Source organism: Trematomus bernacchii, unplaced genomic scaffold, assembly GCF_902827165.1.
Source record: "Trematomus bernacchii unplaced genomic scaffold, fTreBer1.1, whole genome shotgun sequence".
NCBI lineage: Eukaryota > Metazoa > Chordata > Actinopteri > Perciformes > Nototheniidae > Trematomus > Trematomus bernacchii.
In genome coordinates, this window is record NW_022987641.1 from 835,484 (window position 1) to 846,912 (window position 11,429).

General features: G+C 43.9%; 1 protein-coding gene across 1 annotated transcript in view; it reads left to right on the forward strand.

Moving 5' to 3' along the window:
• LOC117484919 (serine/threonine-protein kinase WNK1-like) overlaps positions 1–6,795 on the forward strand; it is an 84,041-nt gene extending 77,246 nt beyond the window's left edge. Inside the window, 8 exon segments of the mRNA XM_034133407.1 lie at positions 206–281; positions 374–503; positions 1,165–1,335; positions 1,691–1,783; positions 4,005–4,046; positions 5,608–5,780; positions 5,947–6,003; positions 6,175–6,795. Of these exon segments, the coding sequence (XP_033989298.1) occupies positions 206–281; positions 374–503; positions 1,165–1,335; positions 1,691–1,783; positions 4,005–4,046; positions 5,608–5,780; positions 5,947–6,003; positions 6,175–6,603 (1,171 nt within the window). The 3' untranslated portion in view covers positions 6,604–6,795.
• The last annotated feature ends 4,634 nt before the right edge of the window (positions 6,796–11,429 follow it).

The following is an 11,429-nucleotide window of genomic DNA, read 5'->3' on the forward strand; positions in this document are numbered from 1 at the left end:
TCTTTGAGCATGAGGTTAACCAACCAATTTCCTTCATTACTTCTTTTTCTAGCTTCTTCCTCTTTTCTTGAAAAGGGATGTTAAGCACTTCCCAGAACACTTAGCCCTCCTCATCTCTCTCTGCTTCCTTACCCTGATTATATTTTTCTTTCTTTGCCTGTCAAGATTTTATTAATATGTTTGTGTTCCCTCTTTTTACCACCAGGCACATGCGTGAGATTCAGGCCTTACACTCCCGCCAGAAGGAGGAAATAGACAGTCTCTTTACAAAGCTGGGAAAGGTATCTCTCCTTGTTTCATCAGTGCAGACACTATGAACTCCATCACATACAGTACATATCTCTCAACCATTCTTCCTTTGGTTTTGATGCAGGTTCCTCCAGCTGCAGTGCTCCCACCAATTATAGGCTTGACTGGAAGGAGAAGACGACCTACGAAGAGCAAATCCTCCAAATCGTCCAGAACCAGCTCCACGCACAGCAGCAAGAGTCCGTTACAACCAGGTACGCTCTTCTGTCAGAAGCAACACCATTTCTTTCTCTCTTCTAGTGGTAAATAGTCTTGTAGCAGTTGGTTCAAAATGTTTCCAGGATTTGAGATATTCTCGCCGTTACCCCATCATTAAAACATAGCTGCTGGCATCGCTATAGATCTTTTTTTAATCTAATTTAACAATTGAGAGCAAGACAAGTGAATCCTCACTTGAACTTGAATACATTGCAATGATGAGCATGGCTTGAGAGGAGGAAAGTGAGAAAATGTGTCCTTTGTATCATTTGGTTGAAATGACCATTTAACACTCTACTACAATGTTCACTTAATCTTAAATTGTACACTTCTTCCAGAATAGATCAAAACGTTCACCCCTAACACTGTTTCTTGTGTTTATGCATGCATGTGCACATACATGTGTGTGTGTTGTTGGTTACACGTGCATGTGTGGGTGTTTGTTGGTGCAGGCTCAGAGCTTCAACATTTCTGACTGCTTTCCCCGTCTGTCTCTCTCTGTGTGTGGTCGTGTGTGTGTGGGGGGGGTTGTCTATGGAAATGTCTGTGGTGACGGGTGTCTTATCTGTGTGTTGTCTTTTTGTGTGTGTGTGTGTGTGTCTGCGGTGCGTCCTTCCTGCCCTGTCCTCTCCTGCCTGTGCCTTGTGGTGTCTCCAGGCAGCACTTTATCGGCCCAGAGCGCCCCCACCCTGCCCCCCGGCCCGCTGGATTCGGGCAGCAGTACTCTGCTCCAGCCTCTCAAACCCTCTCCCTCCAGCAACAACGTGTGCTCGGCCTGCACCAGCGACACGGCGCTCTCTGTGCCCAGCCTGTGTGCTCCCACCCCAGGTAGGCCATTGTTGATCCCTGTAGGCCTCATCAGCTTCCCCACAACATGATATTTACACACTGATGCATGCACTTGGTTTGCCTTCACACTCTCACAACAATACACTTCTCACACTGTTTCTATCTTTCTCTAGCTGTTTCTAAAATTGGCTAATGGACTGTGACCTTTGTACTCCTTCACCTGTTTCTCTCTCCTTCCCTCTCATCTATACCTTTTCTGTCCTCATTCTTTCCACTCTGTTTCTTTTTATCTGTTTTTCTTTGTTGCTTTCCTCTCCTCTCAATATCTCATCTTCACCTCTCCTTTTCTTCACCTCTTCTCTCCTCCTCTTCCTCCCGTCCTCCCTCTCTTCAGGCTGTGTAAAGTTCAGCTGGGGTTCGGAGCGTTTGGCCTTCAAGCCTGGCGGCAGGAGGACGCGCTTTCTGAGTACGCCCTGCTTGGCTCTTTGTGTGTAACGCTTTATTTCTTTGCTCTTCTCTTTTGACCCGTCGTCCTTACTTACTTTTGATCTTACTTTTGTACTCCTGTATCTGTCAAGTCACGGTCATCCTGTCTTCCCTTGGGTTTCCTTCTTTGATGGAGGAAGACCTTTTGCTACTGATATCATTAGTGTCAAAAAAAGTTAGCTTTTAGGCATTAATAGAAAACCATCTCACCCTGGGCTGGCAGACTTATCTTAAATCAACACTTGTAAACTATGTGTGCTGCCCTATGCAGGTCAAATTAGCAGTCAGATGCTTTTTTACATTTATTCGTATCTTCCTTACAAAAATCTTTATTGTTCATGTTGGAAAATTAGTGAAAATCTCAAGAATAAAAGCTTACTTAAGAACACAGAAAGTTAGCCCAATGTCAAAAATGTTCACATCCTAGAGCTTCCCATCGTCATCTTAACTAACGTTTTAGTCTTCTTTCCACTCCCTCTATCCTCTCTATACTCTCAGTATTCTCTCCCTTTCTTTCTTTCCTCCATGACAAATCACTCATCTCTTAACTTCACATATAATGCCAATCTTGTGCACTTTAGGCTGCGGGTGTTATCTTCAGGCAGGGTGGAGCATACTGTACCAGGCTGATCACAAAACAGAAATTGTGATTTGTAATGCCATGGAGCATTGTGAAATCCTTCAGATTTCCATCCTGATTGACTTGTTGAGAGCCAGGAGCAGCAAGTGCAGTTTATACTACAAGGCCTGGAATTCTAAGGGTTCACTCTTTTATCAATCATCAGAAATACAAAACTAAATCATAACCAGAAATAATTGCATGAACATTAATAAGCTCCCTGGGAAAGCACCGGCTGAAGTACACATTGATTGTGAAAGTAGCTTCATTGATAACTAGCCCTTTTGGCAGTTAGCAATGTGTCTTGTTTGTCTGTCAGTCAGTTTCTAATGCTGGGTGCTTCCATTTCTAAACGCTTGCCTCTGTAAAACAAGCACACTAACAGGGAAAGACCAGTTGACTCCTGATGACTTGAGATTTTCTGCTGTACAGTTTGGTTCTTTATGAAGAGATTATTAGTTTGAACTTGATTTCTTGCAATGTCCCGTTGAAGCACAGCTCTGTTCATATACTGAGCAACAGTCTGCATTTATTTTGATATTTTCCTGATTCAGATGTTTATTTGTTTTCTAAATCACAATTGATATTGTTACTTAAATGTGTTGTGCTTTATGAAGAGATGTTTATGAATGCTTCTGAACCCTCTGCAGCTCGACCCTTTCTCACTCCTTTCCCTCACTCCCTTTCCTCCCCCGTCTCTCCCTCACCTGTCCCCCTGTCACTGCACAGACAGGATGGGGAGAGAGACAGAGCTGGGTCTTAAAGATCATCACTTGTCCTTTTTCATAAACAGGTCGAAGAAAAGTTATGTAAATTGGAAATTCATTCATTTATTTATTCATGTTAATCATCTTTAAAACAGAACTCAATGGCCATTTTGTTTGGTTCTGACTTAATGAGAGATCTGTGCAGCGATTCAAAGCTCAGGCAACAGCGTACTTACATATTTCATTTGGACCCAGTTCTGGTACGGGCCTGCGAGCTGTAGAGAGGTCTCAGAATCAGAGCCAGGGGTTGGTTACCCAAAGCGTCTTCAGGCCACAGTACACTGGCAGCACTTTACCAACACTGTTTGGTACGCCTGTCTGTTTCTCCCAACTGGAGGAATGCCGACCACCATCTACTGTACAGGAAGTCATACCACCCCACTTCAAAACATTCAAACTGTCCTCTTTAGGAAGTGGCCTTAGGTCTTAGTGTGGTTTACTGATAAATATAATAAACCAGATTGATCTATTCAGTATTTATCACTGCAGTAAGTGTGCTTACATGTGTCTGCATTTGCCTAAATATCTTGGTCTTGTCTATGGAAGAACATCTTTAGATGAGTATAAAAAAGGGCAACCTGTGGTCAGTATCACCCAGCAGACACACTTTCCATGTATACATTTAAAAACGGCACTTTGCTTTACAGAGCACTGTGTGACAAGGTACTGATGTCTGTGTGAAGATGTTACTGGGCAACTCAACCCCGAGGTTTAGTTTATCGACTGCTTCAAGTTCAAATATTCATCCTGGGATGCATTGTGTGTGGATGTCGGGTGTTGTGGGTTTAATTCTGACTCTCTCCAAACCCTCCAATCGTTGTCTTCCGGCTGCACAGGGAAGATGGTGAAAAAAGTGTGCCCCTGCAACCAGCTCTGTAGTAATTATCTCTCTTTTTGGTCTTCCCTCCCTCCATCGATCCCCCTTTCCATCCTCGCACTCGCTCTCCTGCGCTTCCTCCTCTAATGCCCTTTAGATTTCAACTTTGACCCTCTGCTGGATTTGAGATCAATGTGATTCAGTTATGTCAGCTACTGTGTTTTCTAGACATTTGATATCGAACGATCACAGTTTCACACCCAGTTTGAGGACTGAAATAACTGAATCCAGCAGCCATCACAAATTCAAAGCAAACAGTGCATGCACCTGCAAGCTATTACACACACACACACACACACACACACACACACACACACACACACACACACACACACACACACACACACACACACACACACACACACACACACACACACACACACACACACACACACACACACACACACACACACACACACACACACACACGGCTGTTGGCCCCTCTGCCCCCTCCCTATCCTCTCCTCCCTCGTCATGGCTTGTGGTCTTGACTACATTGCCCAGAATTCCATGCTGCTGCAGTCAGTCATGACTCAACGTCTCCCCATTCTTATTTTCCTCCATTTTATTCAGCATGACATGCCGGTTTCTGTCAGAACAGCTGTATGATTATGTTTTACCGGCTGATGCCTGCATATTCTGTTATTATCAGTTGACTTTATCCTTAGTCTCGTTTGAACCGATAGTAGAGGAAGGATGATAGAGAAATATATAAACCTATTGAATGATTAGGCAGTATTCACGGTAGTAATAACCGGGGGGATATCGATTAATCATAAAGATACACATGCATATTATCAGGGTTGTGTCTACATTATTGGGGATCCAGTTTTGATTCAATGTAAACCTTTTAATTCTGAGATAACTACGTGTAAATATTTCATAATTATCCTCCGACCTCTCAGCATAGACTGATTTTGTTTCCTCTTGGGTTAGTAGAGAGACACTAACGTGAAGCACCTGCTTTCATTTGAGTACTGTTATCTTCTAATAGATCATGGCAACTTAAACAGAGGCTACATGCTCAGCAGCACTGACCTGCAGTCAGCCTGGTGTGTGTGCTTTCTCTGCAGTTCATTTGCTCTGATGTGTTTGAGGCTCTGGGTTGGCAAAAAGCAAACTAGCAGCTGTCACAGAGCTTGAGTGCCATCTTGTGGTTAAACATAAGAGCATGTTGTGTGTGAAGGCTGCAGGGAGCATATCACAGGCGGGCCAGTGTATCACAGAGTAGTGACACTGCAATATTTAAATGGTTATATTCTGAAACAGGTTGAGTTTTGTCACATTTGTTGATGAAATGATCTGTTTTAAATGTTGCTCTAGTGACATAGTGTTTCTCATGTTCCTGTCTGTCATCATTATTTACATCATTACAATTAAATCATATAATTCCATGACCACATGCTGACCTACCCTAAAAACGTTGTCCCGGCCAGCCTCCTCCCCCATGTAACAGTCAAGACAGAAAGTGCATAGTCATCTTTAAGATAACATCAACTATCATGTTTTAGTTTGAACATATCTCTCATGCTTTGCTCTCCTCTCTCGCTCTCCCCCCACAGGGACTAACAGCACCAACGCAGTGAGTGGGTCAGGGGGTCTGTGTCAGAGCCAGGGGGGCTCTCAGTCTCTGCCCCCCAGCATGTCTGCCCCCCACCAGAGGAAAGGAACCTTCACCGATGACCTCCATAAACTGGTGGACAACTGGGCCCGAGACGCCATGAACCTCTCACAGGTTGTTCTATGATTCCTCTCACTGTAGCAGAAGGTGTTATACTAATGATTCCCTACTTCCTGTGTTTAGCGTTCCAGACAAAACATGTGATGATTGATTGATATGGATCCTTGAGGTTTAGATAATCACTTTTTTTGTGAGTTAACTAAATATTCAACTTTTTCAGGGGAAGAGGAGTGCCAAACAGCTGCCGCAGGCCCCAGCACAGGGACACAGCTACGAGGTGAGTTTCAAAATACATGTGATCATCATGGCCTGTCAGTCTAAAAAGGACTCCTTCAGCTTAAGGGACACACAGCTGTCCAAATCACAAATTAGAGATTGAAAGTCATAAAAAGCTGTACATGTTTTCGATTTACAGACTTTCCTCATGTCCCCCCCCCCCCCCCTCCAGGTGATCCAGTCAGCCAGTCTGGGCAGGAAGTTCTCCGCCCCCGGTCAGCTGTGTCCCAGCAGCATTGGGGGGTCAGCCCACCTTCCCACAAACTCCACCACTGCTACCTCTCTGGCCGCCCACAAGGGCTCCCTGTGCCAACCCCCCGCCTCCTCCGCCCCCCCTCAACCCCACCCCCCCCAGTTCATCCATTACACCCCCACCTCGGCCTACAGCGCACAGTGGTCCGTTCCGTCGACCCTCCCCCAGGCCCCGGGGCAGCCTGGGCCCCTGCTGGTCAGCACCTCCCAGCCCCTGGGCCCCTACCCCCCCTCACTCAGTGGGCAGGGCCAGATCCCCGGGCAGGGGCCGCTCCAGGCCTTCCATCTGACCAACTCCCTCAAGAAGTCGGTTAGCAACCCGGGGGGGCCCAACCTGAGGACCACGTAGGGTCGGGGGGGGGGGCTGGTTTGAATCACGGGCCCGACTGGACTGAGTGTTACAGGCTGGGGGGGGGGAGAAAACAGTTTGAAATGACAGAAGCTGACCTGTTCACGGAGAAGCGTGAAAAAGAAAATGAAGAGGAGTGAAGACGGTGTGTGTGTGTGTGTGTGTGTGTGTGTGTGTGGTGTGTGTGTGTGTGTGTGTGTGTGTGTGTTGTGTGTGGTGTGTGTGTGTGTGTGTGTGTGTGTTGTGTGTGTGTGTGTGTGTGTGTGTGTGTGTAGTGTGTGTGTGTAGTGTGTGTGTGTGTGTGTGTGTGTGGTGTGTGTGTGTGTGTGTGTGTGTGTGTGTGGTGTGTGTGTGTGTGTGTGTGTGTGTGTGTGTGTGTGATGTGTGTGTGTGTGTGTGTGTGTGTGTGTGTGTGTGTGTGTGTGTGTGTGTGTGTGTGTGTGTGTTCCCGCCCTGCTGTGTTTTACAGTCAGGGCTGTGACTGCCAGCCAAATGCTCAAGGATAAAGAAAAGACTGAGTGCAATGTTAAAAGGCCAAAGAGGTTTCAACAGGGTGCGGGACTGCTGTTAAATAACTGTGTGTGTGTGTGAGGTATTGTGTGTGTGCACTTATGGCTCGGTCACACTTGTTCCATTACATGCTCTAAATGGAGAGAACAAGTCTGTACAAGGCCGGTCACACAATCACCCTTATGAGACAGCAGAGGGAGACGTTACATCAGGTGTGGGGGGGTGGGGGGGCAGCAGCGTGTCCAACAGCACCTTTAAAAGCTTCTAATGCTGCAGTAAACGTTTGGCTCTCAGAGTATTGAGATACATCTCAAGCTCTCAAAGAAGATTGGAACATGCAACAATGCAGTTTTCCAAATGGAATCCAAAAAGAAGAGCTATGGTGGATACGTGGCTGGCCTTCGCATTAAGGCTGTCTTTACTAGTTCATAGAGGCTATAACACTCCAATCAAGCTGTTTGCGTCCCTTAAATGGAAGCTACTGAAGGCAAACTTTGATATCGGAGAGAGTAGAGCAGAGAGAACAGAATCTTAAATTCAGGAAGTATTTTTCTTCAGTAATCGGAATTTGGAAGTTTTCCTCAATTCAAAGCACACAAAATGTACAGACAAGCTTCTGCAGACGTCCAGCTGCTTTAGAGAAGGAACAGTGCAGCCCTCGTGGGGTTTGACTGGTCAGCTTGCGTGAAAAAAAACATACTCCTCTGTTACCTTCAGTGTCTTGTTCCTCCCTTGTTCTGACCAACTATTCAAACAGATGGAGGAAAGGAAGCGGACCAAGAGGGAGTGCAGCGAGCGTGGTTACATAATACCTCATCTGCACCTTTTACAAAGTGATGAATGGACAGGACACCAAACGCCTCTTCTTCCTCTATTTCCCTCTCCACCTCTCTGTTGCCATTTGAAGCAATAACAGCAGAAACCTTTTAGAGATGAAAGAAAAGCCCAAGTGAGAGAACTCAGCGTGACAAAGTGGCCTTGTTATCAGAATAATATCAGAGTCCCTGTACAGTTTGTCTCTGTTTATTTTGTAGAATGTCAGCCATGATGATTCCATTTTGTTGTTTTGTTTTTGTTTTGTTGGGTTTGTTCTGCTCGCTGCCCCCAGCTAGCAATCACACACACATATAATGCATGAGACATTCATGAAAACACACATGCATACACACACAGTCATGCACAGACTCATGTAAATACACACACATTGTTGGAGGCGTAGCAGCCCTTTAACAGACAGACACAGACTAATGCCTCAGAACTCCATTGGGTTGGTTTCAACAGTTGTGTTGAAATATTTGCGTACATTGTTGTCATGAATATTGTTGTTAATGATTATTATTCTATTTAAAAAAAGAAACAAATGTGTTCTGTCGATGGACCTGTTATACGCACACATCGGTGTACGATGTGGAAACACTGTGATTATTGTTGTTTATTATTAGCAAATGTTGTTGGACAACATTATTTTATGGGTGAGATATTACAAATAAAAGAAAATCAAAAGCATCCGGAGAACAGCTTGGGGTCCTTTCCCTTTCAATTCACTGCCTTCAGCCAATCTCATCAAAAGGTGACGCCTCTTTTCACTAATCCTCCACTGAGGACACGCTCGGAAACAAATGCCAATCAACACGCGGTCAGCGCCCTTTCTAAAAGTGAGTGAATTGAAAGCAGGAAGTGACCTCCAAGCCCGATGACAGAGAAAACAGAGTGGATAGTTGATATTTAGACAATAAAGATGCTAGCTATTGTTTTCTTAATACAGTACTTATATATCAGACACTTTAAATAGCCCTCCTCTTCCCTTTCTCCCCTGGTTTTGTTAGATGAATGTGAATGTATAAACCAATGGTGTCCATTTTAATGTACTTGAAAAAAAAAAAAAGGTCTGTCTTTAGTTTTTGCTTTCTTTCGCTCCCCGACCCTCCCCTAGAGCCTCCGGTGTAAACTGGAGGGACTTACTAGTGCCTTGCATACTTCCTGTTGCTTGTTTCCGTGGGGGGGGGTTGAGGACTTGGGTTGAAGTAAGCACACTTGACGGCTTGTGTGGAGAGGTTTAAGGGGGGGTCACTTTGAAGTCAGGGGTGCTGATTGGACCTGGTGTTGGTGGAGCTTCATGGAGAGGCAGCTCTAATGTGTGTGAGCTGCTGCAGCGTGCCCTACAGCTGGGGTGTGGTTCATTCTCTTTGATTTCAGAATGATTTAGTGTATTTTCCCCAGAAAGATACATTGCTTCCCCAACTTTGCTCTTTGAATTGATAGGATGAATTGACCTAACCTCTGCTGCCATTTAAACCAATCAGATTGACCCTTTGAGATTGAAAAAGGCTGATGTTTCTGTGAAGAGAGGCCCGCTGTGGTGCTGAAACTACACACGATAAGGCCCAGTTACTCTCAACTCCATTAAATATAAGAGTTTATCAGTGCCATTTCAAAATGTAGATATTGGGGAAAATGGGGCGGGAATATTTTTTGAGTTTTAAGGCAGGAGTTTTAAAGATTGTATTTGAAGCTTGGACCACTCTGTATTTTAGAGGCACAGGTGCAGCATGGAGTATAGATTTCAAAGGATGGCTTGTCAAGAGTGAGTGGCTAATGATGACACTGTGGCCTCTGGATTAAGTAATCATTTAGATTTGGTAGTGACCAAACAAGCTACCAACTGTCATTATATTCTGATTGGTGCACTCCAACTAAGACCCTCCTACTTTAAACTAGTGAAAAGAAAACTGAGAAGCAAAGAAATTCAGACATTTCTCATGTAAAATAACCCAAACTGTCTCAGTATTTAAGAAAATATTGTTTTCTCGCTCCTCAAGTGTTAACCATTGTCATCTCATTTTATCCCAAAGAAAGCATTTACGAGGCCAGCAAACCTGTACAGTCCTTTAACAGATTTGTTTGAAAATGCCACCTCATCAGGAAATTGCTGCTATTGGTTAAAAAGTCTGCAAAAGGTTTGAATATATTTGATCCACTCCTTTCCCACGGTGTGTTTCTGAAGCTGCACCATTCAAAGAAATGACTATGTAAACCAAAAATGAGTCAATGTTTGAACATAAGGGCCGCACAGTGCTGTGGTGGTGATCGTATTGGGAATGATGACGGTGAGAAAATGATGATGGTGATAATGGCTGCTTGAGATTCAAAGCCTTTGACACCCTGTCCTCTTTTCTTCTTCTTTCATTTGTGCAAATGAAACACATCTGGTACAAACTCTGACATTCACCTACAACTGTTTAGTTTCTTTTGGAAAGGTGTTCTGGGTTCACATATAAACCATAAAAAGGTTACTTTTAAGTTATTTTTACAAACAAAACCCATAGCTTTTGCTTGTTTCTTGGGAGTTTCTTTTCCATTTCCCATTTGTAATAATGCACATTTTTACCTACTTAGGCAAGTTTGGTTGAAGCTGTGAATAATCATTGAGACACTTTTCTTTAGTTCTGGTCATGATGATTTGTCAAACCTTTAATGATGCCAAGGACTCAGTGCCATCAGAGGTAAAGAATAAAACAGATAAATGCTGTTTGTTTTTCTGCTTTCACTCACTGGAGCTGTTTTGGTTGCCAGGATTTTCACTTTGCAGTTACTCGAGCCTCGAATGATTTCCACAGTGGAAGTGTGATCATGTTCTGCTGTGTCTCTACTACATAATTCCTATGAGAGGAATTCCTACTGTGCAGCGGCTACAATGCAATATTATTTAAAGTTACCGTCGGCTGTGTGCTCTTTTTGTGAAGTTTTCTGAAGTTAAAGTGGAAACAGTTATTTTTCTGGTGAAACATACATTGTAGCAATAGTTGTTTTACATTCAGATTCACAGTTTTGCCTGTTCAGGATTCACTTCATCTTTTTTGCTTTTTACTGTAGAAGTGCCAACATGTAAAGAATGCCTTTCAGTGCTCCAACAGATCCGAGGTCAGCTTGACTCTGTGCGTCTCCGTGCTGTTTCATGTAGCTTGCTCCTGTGGAATAATGTCTCAAGCACAGCAACAGATTCTCTGTTACTGAAGAACATTTCTCAACATGTTGATTACGTTTCTGCTTTCTCTGATGTTTTGTTTTTCTGTTTCTCACTTGTTTTATCAGCAGTTTTAATGTCTGTAGCGGCACCTAACTTGATTCAGTGGTTTCATTTTTCTGTATCGTGTTTGACATTGTACAAAGTGGTTGGATTAAAAAACAGATGGATGAATGAATGAAAGAAAAAAGAATACATAGGGAGTCATCGGCAGCCTCTAACGGTATGTTTTGCACTAAGTATAGAGTGTTCAAGCTTCATATTAAAAAAAACTTTGCGCTACAATACAATG